This window comes from Phacochoerus africanus, chromosome 2 (assembly GCF_016906955.1).
Source record: "Phacochoerus africanus isolate WHEZ1 chromosome 2, ROS_Pafr_v1, whole genome shotgun sequence".
NCBI classification, from domain to species: Eukaryota; Metazoa; Chordata; class Mammalia; order Artiodactyla; family Suidae; genus Phacochoerus; species Phacochoerus africanus.
This window is the reverse complement of record NC_062545.1, coordinates 275,985,007-276,009,294: the sequence shown is the minus strand read 5'-3', so window position 1 is coordinate 276,009,294 and position 24,288 is coordinate 275,985,007. Positions and strand designations below refer to the sequence as shown.

The 24,288-nt window shown below is 58.4% G+C and overlaps 2 protein-coding genes across 8 annotated transcripts in view; one reads left to right on the top strand and one right to left on the bottom strand.

Moving 5' to 3' along the window:
• DDX31 (DEAD-box helicase 31) overlaps nt 1–13,128 on the top strand; it is a 70,949-nt gene extending 57,821 nt beyond the window's left edge. For 6 of the 7 annotated variants that reach the window (XM_047768778.1, XM_047768775.1, XM_047768782.1 and 3 more), the window contains one exon: nt 11,597–13,128. In XM_047768778.1, coding sequence (XP_047624734.1) covers nt 11,597–11,771 — 175 coding nt within the window. In that variant the 3' untranslated portion in view covers nt 11,772–13,128. The remainder of the gene's footprint in view (nt 1–11,596) is intronic. The other variant, XR_007133327.1, reaches the window with a different exon arrangement.
• Nucleotides 13,129–16,221: 3,093 nt separating this feature from the next.
• On the bottom strand, nt 16,222–23,824 carry BARHL1 (BarH like homeobox 1). Its single transcript, XM_047769637.1, has 3 exons — nt 23,167–23,824; nt 18,918–19,140; nt 16,222–17,250 (listed from the first exon to the last, which is right to left on the bottom strand). The coding sequence occupies exons 1-3, from the start codon at nt 23,630–23,632 to the stop codon at nt 16,956–16,958; spliced, it is 984 nt and encodes a 327-aa protein (XP_047625593.1). The 5' UTR covers nt 23,633–23,824; the 3' UTR covers nt 16,222–16,955.
• Between the last annotated feature and the right edge of the window lie 464 nt (nt 23,825–24,288).

Sequence of the window (24,288 nt, the reverse complement as noted above, 5' to 3'; positions counted from 1 at the left end):
CTCCCGCCCCACCCCTGCCTGGCTAGTGCAGGCGGGCACTCGGATACTGTGGGCACCTTTTCTTCTGGGGGCAGGAGGGAGCTTGTCAGTCCTGGAGGAAGCGCGACTTGGCAGCCAACGGGCACATGGACCGTATCGCTGCGGACGGGGCGTGGGCAGAGAGGCTCGACAGATTTTCCGCACCTCAGTTGGGGCTCGAGCCGATGCCAGTTGCTGCTTTTTGACGCCTGGAAAGAAAAGTCCCTTAAACCCCGCACAAGTGTGGGGAGCTCTGCTGTGCCCCAGCGATTGTTCTGAGCTGAGGCGTCGCCTCTGAAACCCATCTGTCAAGAAAGAGAATGGGTTTCCTTAGGCTTTGTATGGTGGATAAAATAATAGCCCTAAATTCTCCAAGTTCGTCTGCATATTCCACTTTACGGTGTTTCCTGCCTGGGATGATCGTGCTCGTGCAGACCTCTGCTCTCGGCAGACCCGATTCAGCCGCCCGTCCCCCCGGCTCGGGGTTCACCCGGGCGTTAGCGTCTGGGGCCAGGACAGGTCAGGGGCTCGGAGACGCGGGCATTGCCACGCAGTGACAGAGGGCGTCTTTAACCTCTCTGTGCCTTTATTCCTCTCCTGGACCACTTTTCACACAAAGAAAAGAGTTACTGTCCCCGAAGGAGGTCTTATTCAGCAGGTCTCCGTCTCCGTTTTGAGTCCTCGGTCCTGAAAGGGAGCAGGAGACGTCTTCCGTCTGCGCACAGAAGCACAGCCACAGTCACAGGAAGGCTTCTGACCCGGGCCCACAGACCTGGCAGACGGCCCCCACCCCAGACACCCACACATCCCTGTACACGGGGCGTCGCGGCTGTTGGTAAAACACTGAGTGGCCCCTTAGCAGCATCCGCCACGAACACACAGCATTTTCCTCCCTTGAAATGCGGTTCTTATTCGGAAGCTGTGTGGATTCAGCAGTTCCTGAGAGGCAAGGGTAGCATACCTGCCAGAATTTCCCCCTTCCCGGGCAGCGCTGAGACCCAGTGCTCTCTGCTCCGGAAGCGTCTGTCCGTCTGTCCTCACACACCTGCCTGGATCCCGGCCGGGCCAGTGGGCCCTCACAGGGTGGATGCCACCATTCCAGCCTCAGTGTGACACTCTGTGGACGATGGCAACCAGAGGACCTTCAGGTCAGGGCGTCCTCACGACAGCGTGGAAGAGCGAGCCTGTGTTGTAAGCCCCCCCACCCCCGAACCACGTGATGCAACTGTAAAAAGCGCTGCTTTCCCCCAGTTTCGTCTGGAGCTGCCGAAGGCTGGTCCTGCCCTGCCCTGCCTCTACCCCGTCTTTCTCGTGCCCTTGGTACGCGGAGGCATCTCCGCGGCAGTTTTCTCAAACCAGCCCAGCCACGTGTTACCTGGTAGTTCTGATTTTATCAAACAGGTCAACAGTCTAACATCAGGCACCCCTCACACCTTCGTACCTGCAGGATCCGGGTGTGCTCGGTCAGGGCCCCGCAAGCTGGGATCGGGACTGGGAGGGCCCTGGGCTGGTCCCCTGGGACCTGGCCCCACGTCCCTGCCACCACAGCCAGCACCACGGAGCCCGTCCTTCAGCTCTGGTCCTTTGTGCGTTCCCTAGAAGGGGGCGTCCCCAGGGAGGTCATTCTGGCCAGAGCGCCCTCGTCTGTGAAAAGCTTTCTCTCTAAAGTCCAAGTTAGAGGTGCTGCAGACCTCCGCGTCGGGGCGTTTTTCGTCTTCGAAGGCCTTTGCTCTGTCCCGCTGAGATTATCGCTCTGCTTTGTCCCGTCATCGTTACATGGCTTCTGAGAGTTGCCGTGTCGGGTACACTCCGGTTGGAGAAGTGCCGTCCCCATCAGCCGTCCCCCGCCTCCACTTCTCTTTTAAGCACCGGCCGTGGGCCTCGTGGGCCGTGACTGAGAGTCTGGGTTTTACACAGGTGTCTGGAGTCGGTTGCTTGTCCATGGACAGGGGCCTCGGCCCCTCTGGGGGTCCGCCCCCCGCCCCCGGGGAGGGCACGAGCCCCACCATGTTTCCTGGGACACCAGGGGATGGGCACGCGGCGCCGACACGGTGTCTGGACGAGAGCTCGGGGTGCTTGGTGACACGGTGACCGGGACAGTGGCGCTGGTCCCCACCCCCACGCCTTCCTCATACTTAGCAGTGCCCCTGGAACAGAAACTCAACCTTTCAGCACCTTGAACTTGTCCTGTCAGGACCACCTTGGAAACACGCTGCTGGTCCCTCCAAGACGAGCGGTAAGACGCTGCAGCTGCCTCTCCCTGCAAAGCAATATTCTCATCATTAGGAGCAGCTCTCCTGCCAGTTTTTATGTGGCATTTACAGCCTTCCTAATATCACTTAATTAGCTGAAGGCAAACCTGGAATCTTGCCCACTGAAATTCTCTCAATTTCGTGGAGCCACTCATCGTTCTATAAAGAGACAGATTGGCCAAACGTGAGCTCAGAGGCTAGACAGAGCCCCCCTGGAGTCACGGGGGTTTCTCTTCACACCCCATCTTGGAGCAGCTTCCTGATCCCCTGGCCTTCTCTCCCCGGCCCCCTCCTTTAGCTTCCCAACCCATCCTCATGAAGCCCTCCACCGCATTTCCAGAATAGTCTGCTCCTGAGTCCCCTGTGACCACGCGGCGGCCCGCCGACCAGAGCCCCCACAGCCCCACCTGCCGTGCCCTTTTGCTTCCAGCCTTGCAGTGGCATCTCGTTACTCATCCGGCACCCTCGCTTCCTTGGGCCTGGGCCGGCGTGCTGTGGGCTTGGGCCTCTGCCTGCTCCTCCTCATGCTTGGGCCTCTGTTGCTTCTGCACGAAGTCTCCTCTGACCTGCCTGCTGTAGTGTCAGGCCAGGTGTGTGTCCTGTGAGCCGGGGAGCAGGATCTGCTTGCGGAGGCAGTCGAGAAAGTTAATAAAAATACCAGTGCCCAGGCCTTAACCCAGGGGACCTGGAGAGTGAGGCGGAGGTGATCGGGAACCTGAACCCAACCTCGGACGTGAGACCAGCCCAGGCCCACGGAGCCTGAGAGGGTGTGGTCCTCGGGGCAGGTGACCGGCGGCCTGCACACAGGAGGACCACGTGTGCCTGTGGCTTCCAGGCGAGTTAGGATTGAGAGAGAGGAACTCAACATGGAGCCTCAGAGAGCTGCGCAGACTGCAGACGAGAGCGAGTTCTCCTGGCCTGTCTGTCAAGGGCATGGAGATGGGTGACCTCGAAGCCCTGGATTGCCTCTTTGGGGCATGTGTGTGAGACGTGTCCAGATCGGGACGAGGGGCAGGAAGAGAGCCGTGGACGGTGGCTGGGTCTCTTCGGGGTGGAGGTCAGGCGGCGCAGAGCAGTCCCTCGGGGCCCATGCGTTGAATGAGGTCCTTGCTGATCACTGGCCCTGCCGCGCCCTGCCCTGCTCCCACTGCACCGTTGTGTGCCTCGGGCACGGGCACCACGGAGGGCTTGCCCTCCCGCTCCCAGCGCCCCCGCTGTGACTCCAGATCGCTCCCTGCCCTCTGCTTGGTGACAGGGCTCCGCTGCTCAGCAGCTGTGCACACACGGCTATTTACATCTGGCCCTTGCTTCTACCACGGTTTTTTCCACCCGACACTGCAATTTCCAGCTCTCTGCCTCCTCGTGGACGCACACCTTCATCCCCACCCAGCTAATGAGGTGATTAGAGGGATTTCGCGGTGACCCTGCCCTTTCTCCACACCTGGGTCACCTGCAGACGGCGGGAAGCACAGGGCGCTTTTGCAGGCAGGCAGGCAGGCAGTGCTGACAACAAAGAACAGGAAGCCGGCCAGCCTCTCCCGGGAGGACGCCCGGACGGCGCACTGGCTGTCGGAGCCTTCCAAACGCTGGAGTTGGAAGATGCGGCCAGGCTGGCGAGGTGGCAGGTGCCAGATGAGGCTGCGTGCCACAGGAGAAGACCCAGCCCCGGGGTCCCTGTCCCTGCTCCGGCCTCTCGCCTTGCTGAGCCCAGTTTGGTGTCCTCTCCCAGCGTCTCCTGCCGTGGGGCCGACCCCCCTCCTCCTCGAACCTGTGCCCACGTTCCCTGGGCCCCTGGGGAGGGGTTGGTGAGTGTGCGTGCGCGCGTGCACATCCCTAGCCCCGGCTCGTGCTCCACTTTTGTGACACGACAGCCTCTCCGTACAGCTGACTTCAGGTTGTCTCCGTTCTGGTCCTGATGTCGTGGCCTCACTCTGCAACACAGAGCAATGTCTTAACTACTTAATAGTCCGAAAGAGGGACGCAGTTTGAGAACCGGCAGCCGGAGTGATGGCGTGAGACTTGGCCTGTCCGTTTGTTGTTTCGGTTTTTCCTTTGTGGCTGTACCGGCATGCGCACGCTCCTGGGCCAGGGATCAGACCCGAGCCGCGGCAGTGACAGTGCCCGTGGGGAAACCCCCCTGTTTACGCCCTTTGGTGGCAGCAGCAAATCTCTCGAGGGCGTACGTGTGCCCTTGGCGGTGCCGCGCCCACGCGCTTCGTCTCATCGAGACCTCACCTGTTCCTCTGGCCCCCACTGGGTCTGCGGTGACTGGGGACGAATCAGACCTTCCCAGTCACGATGTGGTGCCGAGTCTAAGGGCCTGGAGCCCTGCTCCCGGTCAGGCGCGTGTCTGCCTCCTTTGGAAGCTTCTGGTTTCTCGAATCAGGGTTGTGTTGGGCTAAGTACCAAGTAGAGGAATTCTCTCAAGAGCGTTTTTTTTCTGTGAACAGATAATTCTTTGCGTAACTGAGGAATTAGACCTAAAGCAGGAGAGATTTGGGTGCATATGTGGGAGAATTTGATTTGAAGCCGTCGGAATAGCAAAGCCTGGCGTGGGCTGAGGATGCTTTCTGCTTGTGGAGCAGTCTTCTCGAAAGATCTTTGAGAGACAATGGGGCAAGATTGTCTCTGGATTTTTCTTTCATTTCTTTCCAAGTCTAGAGGCACAGGGTGCAGTGGAAGAAGCCTGGGCTTGGAGTCGGGCCATCCCAGCGGGGCCCAACCCCGGCACTCGGTGGCAGGGGAGGGGGGCCGCCCGGGTGTGGTAAGAGGGGGTGTCCAGGAAATGCCCTCTCCTCTGACACTGCCCACTTCTCTGCGTCCGTAAATTAAAACCTGCAGGCTGTGTGGACTCTTCTGAGTGCTCCCGCCTGCCTGACCCTTGTGCCGAACCATCTGTAAATCCCCTGCTCCCAGCAGTGGGCGCTCACCGCCTCCAGAGTGGCCTCTGCTTGCTGTCAGAGCTCCTACAAGGAGCCAAGTTGACCACGCCCATTTTCTACCTCGGTCTCCAAGATTCAAATGCTGGATGTGTGTGATTTACCAGCATAACAACGCGGGGTGCTGTTCCTGATCAAAGCGGGCCCGGGTCCCCGTGACAACGGGTATCTGAAACTGCCCTCATCTCACTGCCTTTCCCCGGTCCGTGCTCTTAGTGATGGGCAGTGTTGGGAGTTCCCGACGTGGCCCCGCAGTTAGGAATCCGACTAGGATCCACGAGAACACGGGTTCGACCCCGGCCCCGCGCAGTGGGGTGGGGAATCCAGCATTGCCGTGGGCTGTGGTGTAGGTCGCAGACACGGCTCAGATCCCGCGTTGGCTGTGGCTGTAGTGTAGGCTGGCAGCTGTAGCTCCGATTGGCCCCCTAGCCCGGGAACCTCCATATGCCGCGAGTGTGGCCCTAAAAAGCAAAAAAAAAAAAAAAAGTCAGCGTTTAAGGAGGGCCTTCACAGCCGTCGCTCTGCTGTTACGCTTTGACTCAAAATCTGGTTCGTACAACTACCCAAACGTCCAGTGGAGACCGGCCAGCACAGGAGGGCGGTCCCATCTGTCAGCACCACTAATGTGACAGCAGGGATCACACATGGTGCTCGGCGCGGGCCGGGCCCTTGTCAGAGCCGCGGGTTTCTTCCTCTGCCCCTCCCTGCATCGGGAGCTGTCCCTCTTCTCGAGGTGGGGCTGGGATTCGCACCCAGGTCTCCTGACTCCAGGAGCGTGGTCTACCCAGCGACCGCTCCCGCCCTCAGCGTCAGGGGCATGGTCTACACAGCAGCCGCTCCCGCCCTCAGCGTCAGGGGCATGGTCTACACAGCAGCCGCTCCCGCCCTCAGCGTCAGGGGCATGGTCTACACAGCAGCCGCTCCCGCCCTCAGCGTCAGGTCAGCCTGTGGCTCAGGGGGAGACTCAGCATCTGCATCGCTGCCTCTTTGCACATATGCACATCCAAACCACCCACCTTCTCTGACCCTAGAGCAAGGCCCTGCGCGGGCCCCAGTTCAGTGTCACCTTTTGGCTGAGGCCCGTCCTTTTGGCCTGTTGGGGTGTTGTGGGTATTCTGGCGTCCGGCGTGTTAGCCGTCCCTGCAGGCTCTTGTCACCTGTGGTTGTGATGAATGTGCCTCATGATGCTGTTCAGGTCGTGGGTCGCAGGGTCAGGCAGGACAGGCCCGGAGGACGGCGCCATGATCCTGTCCCCAGGGTGGCCATCTCAGTCGGTGTTTGTAGGATGTAGTCACACCAGCTCTAAAAACACTTAATCGTTCCCATGTCCATGATGTGTTTCTCCATCTTGGCGTCTTCACAGAGTAAGATTTGATAAAGCACCACAACCCGCTCCGGCTCCTCTCACCCGCGGGCTTGCCCCGTCCCCACTGAGGCCCTTTCTGACATGTGCGGAAACGAAGCTTTGCAGGAAGCTCTGGACCCTGCGGGGTCATCAGCTAGGTGAGGGCCACCCGAGACCGGTCCTGCACTCGTCCCCAGCACTGCCACCGCCAGTGCTGTCCATGCCCGAGTCCCCTCGGAACGTCCCTCGAGGTTTCTGGCATGTGGATGGAATAATCCCAAAGCTCCACCGCTTCTGGGGTCCTGACTCAGCAGGTTACGTTCAGACGTGGGCCAGCTCTGGATGTTGTCCCCGTCCACTGCGGGAGCCTTTCCAGGCAGCACATTGGTCCTGGCATCTACTTCCTGATGGCCTGCGACCTGCCCAGCCTGGCATCCAGCTGCCTGGGGCTCTTCGCTGGGTCTGGTCTTAACTATGAGGCAGAGGCCCCCTTTTTTCTGACTCCGCGTCCTCAGAACCACTTGGAGGAATTTCACTGTAATCATATCACCTGCCACAGCAGGGCTCCTCTGGGTGGAGCGCCTTCTTGGGGCCCTGGTAGTTTCATGAAAGCCAGAGTCGGTTTCATCCTAAGAAATCACAGAGCAGACATCCCGGCAGTGGTCGGCCCCCTAGCATCCAGCTGCCCAAAGAGAATCCAGAGGGTAAGAGCTTCTGCTGCTCTTCCGGTCCTTGCAGGACCGTGAAGCACTGATGGTGCTCTCCCTTCAGTAGGCCGTTTTCATCCCCCGCCGGCGGCTTCTCCAGAGGGGCTGCTTGTCAAATCCCCCTGGACTTGTTGGTTTCTCTTGCTGTCATCTGAGAGCCACTGAAACCCTCAGGCGCTGCACCTGTTCATTCGTGAGGCCGAGGCCAGAGGGCGGGAACTTGGGGTTGACACTGACGCCTACGGTGGTCGCTTTTATTTTTTTTTATTATTATTATTATTTTTTTTTTTTTGCTTTTTCACAGCCACACCCGCAGCATATGGAGGTTCCCAGGCTAGGGGTCGAATCGGAGCTGCAGCCGCTGGCCTACACCACAGCCACAGCAACGCGGGATCTGAGCCGCGTCTGTGACCTACACCACAGCTCATGGCAACGCCGGATCCTTAGCCCACTGAGCGAGGCCAGGGACCGAACCCGCAACCTCATGGTTCCTAGTCGGATTCGTTAACCACTGAGCCATGACGGGAACTCCTTGAATGATTTTTAAAACGCTGGGATGAGGAAGACTTTTCGAAGCATGACCTGAAGCCATGAAACATAAAAGAAGATCTTGGCAACACATAAAAGCATGCATTTTATCTTGTGATAAGATTTAAAAGTCTGTCCTGGAGAAGAATGGCATTAACAGAAGCCTGAGTTAGAAGGGCTTTTTATCTAGGCCGAGGTGGTCATCTGTGAATTTCCCGGTGAAGTTGGGAGAAGGTCCGGAGCTCGCCCTCCCCCAGTGGTCGCCCTCGCAGGCACATCGATTTTCTAATTAGGCTGTGGTTTCACCTTATTGGCAGGGAAAGTGGCATCTGCCTGTCCTGCTGGGTAATCCAGCCTGGTAACTGAGGGGGGGGTCATTCAGCCTTCACTGCAAGGGAGTTCCCTGTGGTTAGATAAACTGATCTGTTGCCTGGTAACTACAGGATTGCTCCTGGATGCTCAGGGCGCCCGTGTGAGAGGGGTTTGGGTATTTGGAGGGCACGGAGGGCGAGAAAGCTGGCACGTTTCTGGGAGAACCGCAGCTTGGCAGCAGAGGGAGTCGGGCCCACATGCGCCCGTCACGGGCTTGGGTTTAGATCGTTTCATCTTCCCATCTGTACTTTGCCTTTCCGCCACTGGGCCTGAGAACAAAGGAGAGGCGGGCGGTGAGCTGACCAAGGGCAAGGTGGGCCCGCCGGTGCCTGCGGACAGAGGGGAAACCCCTGCAGGGTTGACCCCGAGGGCCTTCCTGCCAAGGAGGGAGCCTGGGTCCGGAAAGCCGGAGCCCCTGCTTGCTCTCTGGACCACCACTCAGAGTTTGCGTTTGGGTCCCAGGTCGGACGTACATGGCTTGGAAGAAAATCATCACTTGCTAGGAAATTCGGGACCCTCACCTGGAGGCAGGCAGGACCGCGTCTAAGCCCCGCCATCTAGCGGCACCCTCCACCCGGTGCGAGGACCCTCGGTAAACATTCCTGTTCAGTGGCGCCCCCACTGGAGCTTACCTTCCACAGCCTTAGACCCAGAGGGGTGTGTGCGTGTTTGCGTGTATACACACAGCCCCGGGTCGCACGCCCTGTGTGGTCTTCTGTGCCGTGTCTGGTGGCGCAGCAGTCTGAGCACAGGCGCGCTGCCGAGCGCCTCTGGCTGGGCGTGGGCCGCTTCCGCAGCCTGTGCCTGCCTGCTCCGTCGGCAATTACTACATCAATCACCCAGAGAAGATGCTGGCGATTTATTTCGCGTGAGCCGTGGCAGGAGCCATCACGTATGCTGGGGAAGATATTGGGATGGAAATTGTGCATATTTGAAACTCAGGTTGTTACATTTAAAATTATACGCATTGTGAGTCCCTGGCTTCAAACAAGGGGGGAGGGAACGCATTCCTCCCTGTCAGAACCTTTTCACTCTGTCTGTCATGTAACCCGACTAAAAATAAGCTACAAGCCCCAGAACTGGCAGCCTTCCGTTTGGAACGAGTTGAGTCGGTTCACCAGCAGGCCTGTCTCCCGTCGTCGCTCCCCAAGCGCACGTGAGCTGTGCGGCTCGGGCCTCCCAAGGGCTCACTGTCCATGCGGGCAGGGTCCGGGGAGTGAGAGTCGTGCTCAGGACAAAAGGGGGATGCCGTCCCCAGAGCCCCGCCTGGCTCTCAAGGCCCCAGAGTCAGCCCTGGCTCCTGTGTGGCCTGGCGCAGTCACTTGGCGTCTCTGGACTTGGGCTGCCGCATTTTTAACTGTGATTGTCTGCAGTCTGCACGCGAGCCGCCAACCGGCAGTCTGTATGTCTATTCTGTTCAGGTCTTACAAAGCCCCCATTTCGCAGATGAGGAAGCCTGAGGCACCCCTTGGCAGTGCTGAGCGACCGGGGCGGCCCCCCTCTCACTCCGGCCTCTGGCCTCTGGCCTCCTTCTCCCACCGAGCCTTTCCCATGAGACCGCAAAGGACTCCTCCCGTGTCACAGCGTGGACTTTTGTCGCCCGTGATGCTGTGCACCTTCCTGCCCCACCTGATAGTTCCATCCGGGCTGGGCAGCCTGGTGGGGAGAGTCCACTGGCCCTGCTTTCGAGTCGGGCTCTGCTGTGCGGATCCCGATGGGCTTGGGGTGGTTACTGTGCTGCTTTCCTTGTCTGCAAAAGGGAGAGATAGACGCCGCCCTCACCGCATGAAGATACCAGCGCTAATGTAGAGGCCAGAAGGGCTTCTCTATACATCTCTAACCTAAGTCCTGTCTCTGCCCCAAATATGCACTTGTTATTGCAAATGCCCGGCCCTTAGATCCTGGGTCCTGCTACCCCCTCAAGCCCTTTTTTCCCAGCATAGGCTGGCTTTGCGTTTCTCCCTGTTTTCTTGGTAGGACCCGCTAGTGACAGGTGTGGACTTGGTCCCACTATGGCTTTCACCCTGCCGTCTGCAGCGAGGTCGAGGTGTGGTTGCTCTAACCTACCTAGGATGGTGCCCCTTTGCTCATCAGTGGGATGGCCCTGTATTGGTCCTGTTTTTATTTTTATTTTATTTTATTTTTGTCTTTTTGTCTTTATAGGGCCGCACCCACAGCATATGGAGGTTCCCAGGCTAGGGGTCTAATTGGAGCTGTAGCCGCCACGGCCGGCCTACGCCAGAGCCACAGCACCGCTAGATCCAAGCCATGTCTACAACCTGCACCACAGCTCACGGCAGTGCTAGATCCTTAACCCACTGAGCAAGGCCAGGGATCGAACCCGCAACCTCATGGTTCCTAGTCGGATTTGTTAACCACTGTGCAGGAACCTTGTGGCCCTCTTTTTAATTCCTGCCTTGAAGGAAGTTGTTATGTTTATTTTAGTCTAATCATCCTCTGATTCTTTACAGCAAAGAAAATGCTGTAAACATTAAGCCTTTCGTAAGAACCCAGGACGCTGCCTTGTCGGTGCTGAGGGAATTGCCAGTATAGCAGGATGGGTTCAGTGGTAACGACCCTGTTGTTTTGGCTAAAATCCTGTCTCAAGAAACATTATTTTACTCTTCAATTTTCATAATCTTTTTTTTCCTGTGTACGATTGAGCTTCTACAAATTTCCCCCTCTGATCTTCTGATCAAATAAACGATAAGGCTGCTGTCTTTTGAAAACAGTTACTAGGATTCACCATCTGACATTGATTTTTTTCGGCCCTTGGCGTTTTCCGTGTGGGTTGGGGCGGGGCCGGGGCGGGGGAGCTTCCCGCTCAGGCCCGGGGGCTGTGATCTGTCCCCGTGCGGACGCTCACCCGTCCACCCAAGCACACCTGGGTTTGGGTTTTTTGAGGTCGGAAATAATTTCCAGGAGTCTGTTCAGTCAGTGAAGAGGTGTCTGGGGCTGGCACTCCAGCCCTCCCCGTTCGGCCACCAGGGCCCCAGGAGGAGGCCCCTGCTTTGAACTGCACGGGGCGGGGGCAGCGGGCATGGGGGGGGTCCCAGGAGCTGCTGAGCATGGCCGAGTCGCAGGGCGGCTTCTCCCCCAACCTCTGGCAAAACTGCTGCATCATACACCTCATTTGCCATCCGAGCATGAGTGTGTTTCGTTCTTTTTTTTCCATGAAAACAACACAGAACAAAGCCTCACTTTTAAAAATGCCATGATATTTTGCCACCGTTATGAAAATCTGTCAGCGCCGTATCTAATCTTCTGGCGCATAGAATATCAAAACAAGCGCTATTGAAGGGATTGTACTTTTGTTAATGCAAAAATGTCAGCTCCACAGTCTCGGAGCCAGCTGCCATCAGCCCCTTTCCAAATGGGGAAGAAAAAAAGCAGTAATAAAGTTTCCTTTTCCCCTCTGCCATTACTGTTCTTCAGGCCTGACCCTCGCAGGAAGACCCAGAGCAAACACCGGCTTGCTGAACTCCTGCGTTCCGAATACTCCAGCGGGATGGGGGCCAGCGGCGCCAAGGTCAAAAGGCCAAACAAACGCGCGGGGCCCGGCAGCGCCGCCTGCGCCCAGCGCCCAGCCTTGGCCGTGGGACAAAAGTAAACCCCGAAGGCCTCCCTGAGGGACCGTGAGACTCCCCAAAAGTATTTTTAAACTCTGCCGGCACAGGACCGGCCTCCGAGCGGATGCTGTTCTCGGCGAGAGGACCCTCGAGTGAACGGACAGCCGCCTTCCCTGCTCCCCGGGCCCCCAGGACAGGAGCCCGCCGAGGCCCGAGGGGACTCAGCAGGGCGGGGGCCGGCAGGGGACAGAGCAGCCGGCTGACCCGCCTGGTGGACGAGCGCTGTTGATCCTGTCACCGCCCACGCCTGTCTTCGCCCGTTGTCGTCACACGGTGCCCTGCAACCCATGTCAAAAACCTCGCCCATCAGCCGAAAGGGATTCGATCCTGCCCTGTTGACGCTGTTCTGAAGACGTTTAACCGTTTCCTTTAACCTGCCCTCTCCAGGCATATGCCGGCATGGATTTTGTGGAAGAGGATTTTAAAAACGAATTGAACGTACAAATCCACTTTGTAAGGGAGGAGGAGAACCCGTCCCCGGCCTTCTCATGATCCACCAGTGCTTTACTCAAAAGGCCGGAAGCAGGGCTTGGTGTGGCTCAGAAACCAGCCCTAGGGTCTGCATGCAGGCTGCTCTGCGCTCCACGTCGCGTGCACCCGCAGCACTTGCGCCTTCCTGTCAGGGGAAAAGGCTCTCTCAGGACGACGTCATTTACTGTTGCCTTTTTTATTATTTGCCTTTGAAGTCAAAAGGCACCGATGTCCCGAGCTTTTTCTCCCATCCAGTCCCCTCTTGTCTTCAGGGAAGGTCCGGGGTCTGTATTGTGGCTGGGGCCCCGGCTGCTCCTCCCTCCCTCACTGTGTTTTGTGGGAGGTTTCAAAGAGGCCCCCCCGGGGCATATTGATTTCCCAATAAATGTAAGACTCGGACATGGGTAACTCCAGAGGGGCCAAAGGAGAGGGTGGGAAGGCCTGGGCACCTCTCTGTGCCCCCAGCGGCATTCTCATCACTCCACCTCTCCTCCTGTTCTCAGTACACCCCACCCCCACCCCCACCCCCCGCTGCTGCGGGCACAGGTGCCCCGAGGCCGCGCTTGAGCAGACCCTCCAGATCCACGTGGACTAAAGTGTCAGGGGAGGGTGGTGAGAGTTACAAGGTGGGCTCTCGACGGAGACGGGGGACGTAGGGAGTGGGGGTCGGAGTCCTTGCCTTCATCCCTCAGAGGCGATGTGAACTTGAGCAGACATCACATCGGAAGGGACTCCCGCTGAGCCTCACAAGCCCTGAGCCTCTGCAGGAGGGCAAATGTGACCTCACAGCGGTGGCTGTCACATAGGAACAGTTGGTGAAATCTGTAACCGTAGTAATAAATAAACCTGCAGCACAAGTCACACTGACTTCGGGCAGATCCACCCCCTTCCTTTTATTTCGATGTGTAATGGTCCCCATGATTTGGATGAGAAAAGGAGGGATCAAACTTGATAAACAAAACCCAGCTGTGTGAAAAACAGGATTAATGCCAGTGATCTCAGATGATCAAAGGGAAACCCTCCTCCCCCCCACACACAATAGTACTCATTCCACTAAAGGCTGAATCCTCAGAGTTCTGCATTCCTGGGGGGAGAAGTGCCAGAACCTTGCAAAGCATATAAGTGACTGTAATTCTGAGACTGAAACTTACACTCGATTTGCTAACTCTTAGGTGAGGGTTTCTTGCCATCGATGCTGTGTGGGCCTGTTTCTAACTAGAATCAATATATTACCTGCCCCCAGTTAATAACGAAACATGGATTTAGCAGATTTAGGGTTAATATTATCTAAATTTAAATAACCTTAAAATAAATCTCTTTCTGTCTTTATTGTGGCTCTTGACAGATTATACATTTCAGGCATCAATTAGGCAAAGCTTTAGCCTAATTCCACGGTACATATTCTAATTTCGTGTGTATTTCTAATCGTGCCTCTTTTCCTAATTTCCCAAACTCACCCCTTCTCTGTGTCCTAAGCCTGATTCCCATATTTAAAGTGACAGGGAATTTAGACATTTCATGGGATGTTGCAGCCCAAAGCTTTTGTGTGTGTGTTTTGTTTTCCCTCATGGGCTTGCAAAATGTTTTTTTGGAATCCCAGATGTTTGCAACCCTGAGCGGCTGCACCTCTTCCGAGGGCCGCCGTTCTCACGCACTGAAGGGCGAAGAGCCCTCGGTGGTGATTAAGGCAGCGCTAATGCAGTGCAAACGGCATTTTCCACTCTTGGAGAAACAGAGCCAACCAGCATCTCAGCAGAGGACATTTTGACAAAGCCCCACAGATTCCTTTGGTTCCCAACCCCCGTGGTGAAGGGAGGCAAGCTTTAGGGAAGAGGGGAGCCCCTTAAGGCAGGTGTTTCCAAACTGCTTGTGCTCTTGCTACTTAGCGTCTGAGCCCCTCAGCGGAAAGTCGGTGGAAGCCATTAGAATCCAACCAGCCCTTCCAGGAGGCAAATTTAAGGCTTTTTTTTCCACTGGCGAAGGTGCCCCGCTCGCAAAGGGTGCGCCACCCGTCTTGTTAAATTGCCTGCATGACCATTAGGCCTTATCTCTTAATCTGCTCCACCAGCGGGGAAGTGCAGAGCGAAGCCTGTGAGCCTTCGAGGGCACCCTTAAAATCATCTCAAAAATGGCCAGCAGCCCTGCGATGAGGCTGGCCCGGGAATCTAAACTTCTTTTCAACTTTGCTGCCCCCCTACCCCCCGTGGAGTCTAGGTTTATAAGGGGTGGGCTGGGTCAGTGGAGGAGCAGAGGAGACGCCGCCTTCTGGGTGTCTCCTATTGTTCTGCCCGCTTGGGGGTCTCACAGTCTTTTTTTCTTCTCCCCCTATTTTAGATGAGAGCTCACTCAGCCCCCGGGGTTGGGAACGGAGAAACCGATTTAGCCTTCTAAACGGATGAAAGCCGAAGCCCACCTCGCTGCAAAGGTTGTAGAGTTATTATTACAGATGGGAAGTGCAGGATGATTTTAAATATTGTAATTATGAACTTGTAGGGAAGCCTTGTTCTTCATTAATGTAAGATATGAAGTCGCCTCTGAGGTACAAGGACAATTACATAGTTGAGAATGTGTCTGTGATTTACACTGCCACTGTGTAAATGTAAGGGTGGTTGCTCCAGCCTAGCTCCTTCACTCACACAAAATGAAAAGCACACCAGTGCAAGTTGTCCTTTGATAGATTTTTAATATGATTTTAAAGAGTTTTGTTTGGTCTCATTCTTATTCAATGAGATTAATTTAAAGCACTTATCCCCTGGGTTTAAGTCAATCCATGTAGGATTTGGGCAGGGTTTGTTGCATGGGGGGTTTTGTTTGCAGGAGGCTATGAGAGACTTCTTTCCCACTTCATTAACCCTGAGATGGGGACAGTCCTCGTCACCCCCCCACCACAGCCAGAGCAGGGGATTTACCAGCCCCCATTCACATGCAAAAGAACTTGAAAGCCGAGGGGCTCCTTGACTTAATTAGCTGCTGTGCATTTTGCAAAATTAGAATAATACCCTCACCATCCCTGGAAAGAAAAGCCGTGGGGTGAGGGCGGTGGGGGGCGGGAGGTAACAGTAGCCGGGTCCACTTGGGGGGACCCCCTCCTCCACCTGGCAGAACAATCCTGCCTCAGAAACTGGACCCCGCCCCCAAATGTCCCAGCCCTGAGTGTGTCCTGGGAGTCCGAGCTGCAGGTGGTGTGTGGCAGGGGTGCACCTGAGCCCACCTCCCTGGAGAGGGACGGCCGCAGGAGGTGACCTTGGCCCTTTGAACGTGAACTGGAGATCTGGAGTCTGGCTGAAAACTTAAACCCCTCCCCTGAGACCCTGGAGCCGCAGGCTGGGGCCTGGGGTCCACGCTGGCTCCCCTCCGGGGCCTCGTCCCCAACACACTCCTGGGATAAGTGGGCAAGTGAGAAGGTGCAGGAATTGGGGGTTACCGGATGCGGGGAAGTTTCCCAGCGAAGGCTCGTGGGGTCCTACCCGGTGCCGGGGGGCGGGAGCTGCCTCGGCGACCGCGAGCGGCCGGGGCGCGGGGCGGCGGGGGCCGACGCGGGGGCGGGGGGGGAGTAGCCTCGGAGCCCATCTGTCGGCCCCAGGCCCGGCGGGCCGGTCACCAGCTGCCGGCGCCCTTGTTGCGGCCAGATGAGCCGGCTCAGCGAGGGCACCGCAGCCCGGCCCGCAGCCGAGCGAGCCGGGCGCTGACCCCCACCCACCCCGGCCCCCGGGACCGGCTGCGAGCGGCGAGCAAGCAGATGGAGAGGCAGGGGGAGGCGAGGAGCAGCGCGCTCGCCTCACTGTAGAGATGGGAAGACTGAGGCCGGGCAGGGGAGACGCCTGCCCGCCACCGCAGCACAAGGCAGAGAGGGAGGGAGACAGAAATAGCTCCTTCTCGAGGGTGGAAAGAGCCCGAGTCCCAGAAGGGGAAGGGGAATCTTAAGGAGGGTGGCTGAGCGCGGACCGACGGACGCAGCGCGGACAGGCGCCTGGTCATTTGTAAGAAGTTTATTTCGACATTTAAAAAAGAAAGAGAACCCGGAGGGGTCTGACCGACCCCCGGCCGGAGGCTGGATGTGGAGGCTGGGGGTCGAGGTGGGTGGGCAAGTCCCCTGGCCCCTTCCTGCCCCACCTGGGAGGGGGGGGTGGGCACGGGCCACAAACTCACTGATTCACGGACACAGTCACGGGCTCATGGGTCACGAATAAATAACTTCATATACACTTTGCACACGGTATGTACAGCTCTGCCGCCGGCCCTGGCGCTGGGGGGGGGGCGGGGCGGGGGGAGGCTCCACGCTCGTTTCCCCCTCCACGTGTCCGGGGTGTGGGGACAGGGCTCGGGGTACAGCTGGACGTGGAGGGGGGTGGAAGGGTGCGGCACGGGGGTCGTCCCACCTGCTCCCGGGAGCGGGGAGGGGGCGCGCGGGGGGAGGGGCGGTATGTACATCCGGCAGGAGGGGGCTCCCCGATGGAGTGGCCGGGAAAGAGGAGGCCCGGGAGGGTTAGGGAGACTCAGTCCGGGGGTCCGGGCCTCGGAAAACTTGGCATTTGGCCCCTCTGAGGACACGGGGTTGGACTCCAGGGAGGGCCGGACAGGGGGCCCCCGGGAACGGGCGTTGAAACCCCGCGCCCTCCCCGAGGCGGGCGGAAGCGGCGAGCGCGGAGCCCCCGGGCGCGGGCGCGGGCGCTGCGGGCCGCCGGGCGGGGGCTTCACCGAGGCTGCGCGGCGCGCGGGAGGACGCCGGCCAGCGGGGGCAGCGGCGGGGGCGGCTCGCTGGCGCCCTGGAGTCCGTGGATGAGGATGCGGGGCACCAGAGGTCTCTGCAGGGCGGGCGGCGGCGCGCTGGGCCCGCGGTACAGATACAGTGCGGCGCCGGGATCCAGATTGGAAACTAGACTCTGCGGGTAGAAGTAAGGCGACGGGAACATCCGCTGGAGCGCCGAGTAATTGCCTGCCTCCGCCAGCAGCTCCAGCCCGACGGCCGTCTGTCTCTTCCACTTAGTCCTAGGGACCAAAATAAACGCGGAAGGCGGGATCAAAACCGTGGCTTCCGGAGACCCCTGCCCCTCACCGGCCCCTGCCTCAGAGCCCAAGAGCGGTCACACTCCTTCGTTAGTAAATAAGGCGCCAGCCCCACTCTCCATGCGGCCTGCATCGATCGGCTCCTTCATCTTCCACCGGCCTTCCATGGCTGTTATCCCTGTTCACAGATAAGAAAACTGAGGCCTGGCCCAGTTTTCAGGATGGCCTAAAAGAGGAGACCCCAGGATCTAAGCGGAAGTGTCTTACCCCAAAGCCTGGGGTCTGACCTCGCCCGCACTGCTCAGGGGCTTGCAGGCTGTGCCCCTGGAGCCGGGATTGTGAAGCTCCTCCTATGCCTTCATCCCCAGGGAGGCCTTAGCAAGGCGTGGGGACCCTGGAGAGGATGGCCAGGGCTCTGGGGTCGGGCTCAGTCTGACATCTGTGGAGGGGCAAGGTTGACCCTCCCCTAGGCCTCACAGCCCGGCAGCGTCCAGGACGACTGGGGTACCCTGGTTGTCAGCTCTTCTGCAGCAGCTTGCAGGCTGTAGCTCACACCCTCTCCACCACACTGGCCGCCCTCGCTGTACTCCGCGCACGCACGCGGTCCGAGGCTGGGGGCGAGCCCCGGATCCCCAGACCGGAACGCCGCAGCAGGGTGTCGGCTAGGCCTTGGGGAAGGCAAGAAAGCTGAGGCCACGCTGGCCGCCAGGGCTGCGGCCAGACTCCTGGGTGCACCTGGCCGGCGAGGCGGCCCCACTGAGTGGGACTGAGTCACACCAACCCCGTTTCCCCTGCCTGAATTATTCATCATCATCATAATTGTGTAATTACTGTAACGGGCCTTAATTATTGATGCCTGGAGCAGTAACCGGTATTTATTATTAATGGGGCAGCGTGTTCCGAGGCTTGTTTATGGAAAGCACCATTCCGGCCTCTGCTAAGCGTGTGTGGAGGACTGCGGGTGTGTTTGTACTAGGGCGTGAGTGGTGTCGATGTGAGTGGGTGACTGGGTTGCATGTCTGGCTGGATGTGGGAGCCGTTGTGTACGTGCTTATCTTCATCCTGTGAATGCATTGGGAAGGGAGATTAGGAAACGCGGGGTTCGAGACCAGTGCCCAACACCAATTGCCCCGTCACCCAGTCCCCAAGGAACTAGGGCTGGCCCCCTCCCTCCTTGGATTGTGGGGACTAGAAAAGCTGAAGAGGCCAGAGGAATCCCACTAGAGCTGGGGGCACCCCCTAGCCACCCGCCCTCCAGCTGCTGCCTGGGCTGGATGCGGGGCGTTGGGGGGGTAGGATGTGGCTAGTGTGGGCAAGCCTTGGATCTCCAGTGGCCCACGTGTGTGTGTGTATCTGTGTGTGTGTGTGTGTGTGTGTGTGTCCACCTGTCCTGGAGATAACTGAGTACTGGCGACTGAGTCCAGTCCCGTCTCCCTCCCTCCCTGTGGACTGTAGGCAAATCCTTCTCTCCCTAAAACCTCGGTTTCCTCCACATTCCCTACTTTTATAGAATGGGAAAAGTGGAAACACAACGGGCTCAGGGACCCTCCCTTAGAGCCTCAGATGATGTACTAGTGGGTCCTATGGAGGGGCAGGGAGGAGTAGGGAGGGGGCCCTGCCCACCCCACACCACGCGCGCGCGCGCGCACCTGCGGTTCTGGTACCAGGTCTTGACCTGCGTGTCGGTGAGGTTGAGCGAGGCTGCGAGCTCCATGCGGTCCTGCACGCTCAGGTACTTCTGCCGCTCAAAGCTGCGCTCCAGCTGCGCCAGCTGATGGTCTGTGAAGGCCGTGCGCGCCTTGCGTGGCTTTTTCAGGCGCACCGGGGGGCTGTCCCTGGAGCTGGAGATCTCACGGTCACCCTCCTCCTTCACTGCGGAGACACAGCTGCGCGTCAGGGCTCGGCCTCTCTCTACCCTCCCAGCCCAGCCGGCTGCTGGCCCCGTTGCGCATTCATTGGTGTAAAGGCAGCTCCCAGCATCGGCGGGTGGCCCCGCCACATTCAAGCCTGTGGGGCTGTGGCAAAGCCACTCAGGGCTGGGACCTCTGAGCCCCCCGAGCAAGGAGGATGGGCACCTCCAGGGAGAAGTAACCCACAGCCGAGAGAGAATTCAACCCGGCTCCCGCGTTCCGCTGGCGCTCCCTGGAGGGATTAACAGATGGGCTCGCGGACCGCCAGGGGAGGGGGAGAAAGGGGAGGAGATCGGGGGTTCTGGCCAGGTGGGCTGTGCAGGGGCGTGCTCAGGGGTGCAGACCTCTGCTACCCATCCGTGTCCCGGTTCTCTGGCTTCATCCAGACCAAGAAGGGAGGAAGCTGAGGGCCAGAGTCTGGGGGGGAAAAGGCCCGTGTGGAGGAACAAAAACCCATTCGCCCTGGAGCGGATCATGGTGCCGAAGAAGAAATAATCGTACCCACATCCCGCAAATCTCTAGTGATGGTCTCCAGTTTCTTAAACTACAAAAAGAAAGCTCTCAGTGCGGAAGGCTAATCACCAGGTGCCGAGATCTGGAAGCACGAAGCACTTGGAAAAATAAACGACGCCGCCTTTGCCCCTTGGACACTCGCGTCGCTGAGGTCCGCGTTTCCTTGCCAGTAGGATGCCTGCTGTGGCTGTCGTGTGTTTCCCACCTCGGGCGGGACACCCCAGCAGGGTCTCGGCCCCTGAATCCCAAGGATGGGACCCGACAAGGTGTATTCTTTTTTTCCCCAAACACTTGCCTTTGGGATTGACTGCACAGAAAATTCATGTTTGATCAAACAAGCTCAGTGGCCACCCTCCTCCTCCCCCTAAAGTGATGATACAACTAGAGACCACCTCCCCAAAATGGGCAGTGGGAGGCCAGGGCTTCCCTTCTCTCTCTTTTTTTCTCTATTTTCCTTTATGGTGAGTTTCATTGAGCATGGCGTTTGCAGTGACAGGGTTCAGCTGAATGCGAGTTGATTTCTCTCTGTAGGAAACAATAATCCAGTTAATTGAGCCACTAGGGAACAAGACTTTTCAGCCGGATAGGCATCGGTTCGAGACCAGGAGGGCGCTGGACACCAGCTGCACCCAGGCAGGCGGGAGAGCCTGGAGAGTGCACGCTGGTGAGAAGCCGGGGCCCATGCCTCCAGCCTGCCTCCTCCGGAGCAGCCTGCAGCCTCTGTCTGCCTCCTGGACTCGGGCCACCTAGGGGCTCGGCTCCCTTAGGAGATGGGGCTGGATTGGGCTGGGAGAACTTGAGTTCTGTCTATGCCTGGCAGGTGAAGTTTAAACAAGTTGAAGGAAACAATTATCCAAACCTCAAACTTGATATTGCAGAAATTTTACTTTGGGACCTAATTCCCCGGAATGACTGTATTTCCAAAAAGCCCCCACTTCCTGGGGCCCAGCTCCGAGGGGTGGGGTGGGCTGGAGGTTGAATTTGCCATGTTGGGAAGAACAGACTGGTTCCAGGGGCTTTTTCTTTCATCTCTCTCCAGTGCAGGCTGGAGCCGGCAGACACACTTGTCGTTGCCGCTCAGCCCAGAGCTCCACATCTCTGGGTTCCAGGTCCGCCCCCCCACCACCACCGCCGCCGGCCCCCCGACCCTGCCTGCTGGGTGCAAAGCGCCGGTTTCCGTTTCTCTGTTTCTCCGGATATGGGCTCTAGCAGGCAAGATCGCACGGCAGACCGCCTTCCTTCAAAGCCCGGTGTCAGCTTCTTTAAATGTTATGCCGAGGGACCTTTGACACCAGGAACTCAGGAAGGCGGTGGTATTGACCTCCCTTCCTCACCCTCCTTGAAGGAAATGATTCTGAGCACACTGGGTGGACTGGGGAATTGCTTAGATGCCCAGCCCGGCGTGTCTGTCTCTCGGCAAGCTCGCCTACCTCGGCTCCCCCTTCGAGAAAGGCTCCAGACACTGTCTGGGCAGCGGCGGCGGCGGTGGCGGCGGTATTCCCTCTCCCTCCTCACCCGGGGCTTTGTTGGGGCAAAGGCGGCGGTGCCCAGGGGTGGGGAGAGACCTTCCACCCTCCTCAGCTCCAAACCTATTGAAGCGCCCTGTGGACGGCTGGCCTTCGTCACCTCCCTGATCAGATTCTCATCAAGAACAAGAGAAGAAAATTGATATTCCAATTATCTGAAACGAAACCTCTCCTCCAAATCCCACCTACCTACGGGCAAGAAAATAAATAAATAAATAAATAAATAAGTAAGTAAAAGGAGCCAAGAGCCAAACTCTTTGACCAGCACCAGCACCAGACGTTAGGATGCGATACTGGCGAGCCAGCCTTGCCTCTTCCTCTAACCATGAAACTGGGGTGTTGCTGCTGGGAAGTATAAAGAATAAAGCATGATATTGTAAATATATATATTTACTGGCCTCCCGTGCCCCCTCCCCCGCTCCCGGCTGTCTTTCTCCCGGGCAAGTTTTTCTCACCTCTCTAAGCAGAGGCCCCGGAGGAGAAGAGGAAGGCTTGCTGGGTCGCAAGCCTCTGAACCTCCTTCCGGGCTGCTCTAGCCCGGCCTGCCCATTTTCTAGGCCCAGGGAGGCTGAGGGAGAGGCCCTGCCCTGCAGTGTGGGGACGTGAGATGTGACATGGGGCCCCAAACTGATTTGAGTCCAAGGTCAGGGCGTGTCCACAAAGGAAGCCTCCGTTGACAGGAGAGTGTTCAGTGAGCGTTCCTAAATTTTTGTGAAGACTTTGTGCAAATGTGGACCAGGCGGTATAGGGTCCCCCAAGACAATAACGAAGTTGCCTTTACAGCAAAGTTTTATGCCATGGAAAGGTCCTGGGAATTAATTAGAAGGCTGAAAGAGCGCTGCACAGCCTCTGCCAGCCCCTGGTTTTCTGCGGGATGGGGACCTGGGGCCTTCTCCCTGCAGCCCTGACGCTCGTTGCCTTCCTGCCTCCTGAGATCTTCCCAAGAAAGAGCTTGGCGCCTTTGGTCTCACCAAGAGCTAAAGTCAAGGCAGGGGCCAGGGGCGCGAAACGCAATGGGGCAACTTTTGCTCTCCTTCCCTGCCTTTTTTCCTTTCTTCCTCCTTTCCCCGTTGGCCTTAATCTCGATGATCTGCGGTCCCCGATTAAGACAGGACGGCAAGGGAGCAGCAACAACAGCGACTCTCGGAGGCGAGAAGGACCGCCAAGGGGCAGCAACCCCGGTGTGGGCTGGGCACTGGAGACTCTCTGGGTGCCCCCCCCCACAACCTGAAGTTGATTGCACAGGGCACTTAGAATCAAGTCCCGTGCGAGCAGTTGGATGGGTGCAGAGGCCTCGCTTCTGAACTAGACCTCAATCTGCTCCCAGCTGGCCAGCCGCCTGGCTGCTGTTTCTGCTTTGAAGTGAGTGTTTCTTCTGCATGATTCCCTGGGCCCGGATCACACCGGGCCCAGCGGGAGGGAAAGCTCAATTCCCCTACCCATCTGGAAATTCAAATGAAAGGATGGAAAATTCTGAGCGTTCTCAGGGCTTCAGCTGGAAATCCCTACTAGGTTTTCACTCTCATAAAAGAGCATTCAAGCAAAACTCTTTGGGTCTTCTGTTGTTTCTGCAAGGTCTTTTCCCAGAGAGCCGCTGGCCTGATAGGAACGTGCTCCTGCCCACCGGCAGGTTGGATGGTCTCAATCGAAGTTTGGAAAGTTGGCTTCGTGCATTTTGGGGAGCCTCTCCTGGAACACACGATGTCCCTCTCCTCACTCTCCCCTGGAGTCTTTGTTGCTCAAAAGAATAACCACGGGCCTGCTGAAAGGCTCAGACGAGACCGACTGCTCAGCCTGGGCCCTGGAGGGAGCTCCGGGTGAACATGTGTCTGTCCCTGTGTGTGTGTGTGTGTGTGTGTGTGTGTGTGTGTGTGCGCGCGCACTTCAGTTTTAACATCAGCGTTCAGACATATAGCATCCCCCCAAGTTTTCACCTCCTGTTTTCTTACCTTTATACTCGGAGTCCGATGAGGCGTTGCTGCCACTTTTGTCCAGCTTGTCTCTAAAGTCCTCCCCGGCCTTGGCCGTAAGACGGCCCCCAGGCTCGGGAGCGGCCGGCTGCCCGCTGCTAGAGTAGGGTGCACAGGCCGCGAGTGGTTTGCAGTCAGCAAGGATGTCCCTGATCAGAAAGGAGGAGGTCACGGTGCGAGACTGGGCTGGGGCCGAGAGCTGCCCAGGCTGCAGGTGGGAGTCCAAACCTGGGCCCGATGCCCCGCCAGGCCGTGGGGCCACCGTCTCCAGACAGTCCCTTCCTGGCGAGGCTGGTGAAGAGCAATCGCTGCTGCTCTCCGAGCGCGGACTCAGCTCCAAGGGCGAGCGGCAGTCCCCGAGCAAGGGGTCCCCCTTGGGAAGGGCGGGGCTGCCCGCTCGGTGGGAGAGAATGGAGTCGATCCCAAAGCCATTGGAGCCTTCCATAGCCAAGCTGCGACCTGTCCTCCCCAAAAGCTCCCCACCCACCCCCAACCCCAGCCGCCGCTGCCCCTGCCCCTAGCTGCGGGCTGGCATGGGGAAGGCGGGCAGGGAGCCTGCGGGCACCTTGGACGGAGTTCAGCCTTGGGGGAGCCTGGGAGCTCTGGGCCAACCTCCTCTGCGCATTAGATCCAAAAGGGCTCAGCGCGTCTTCTGCAGCATCGCGCCGAGCCGCCGAGCCGAGGGGGGGTGGTGGGAGTGTCAGGGAGAAATGGGAGGGAGGGTGCGCCAAGTTGGGGAGAGCAAAGGGGGAGACGGACGGCCTGAGCTCCCCTTTGGCACAGAAGAGATGCGAGGATGTTGGAATCTAAATAAAGAAGGGCTTTTAAAAAGTCCAAGCCGCGCGCTTCCTCCAGGCGAGCGGTGGCCGAGGGCGGCAGGGTCAGCGCCGCGGAGAGCAGCGGGCCAGAGCGGCGCTACCAGCCGGCGGAACGGAGCGCACCTGGCGGCGTCAGCACCGCGGATAGCGGCGGCGGCGGCGGCCCCCGGCGCATGACGCTCCACCTGGCCGCGAAGGTCCTCTCTCCGCGCTCTCACCGCTCCGGGGGCCCGTCAGCACCGTGGACAGCGCCTCCGGGCTCCAAGGTTGCCGCTCTCAGCCC

Excerpts from the sequence above, each read along its gene's own strand:
- BARHL1 (XM_047769637.1), bottom strand. The coding sequence starts at position 23,632 with ATGGAAGGCTCCAATGGCTTTGGGATCGACTCCATTCTCTCCCACCGA. Across the intron at positions 19,141-23,166 it reads ATCGGACTCCGAGTATAAAG|TGAAGGAGGAGGGTGACCGT; the intron begins GTAAGAAAACAG and ends GTGTCTCCGCAG. Across the intron at positions 17,251-18,917 it reads ACCTGGTACCAGAACCGCAG|GACTAAGTGGAAGAGACAGA; the intron begins GTGCGCGCGCGC and ends TTTGGTCCCTAG.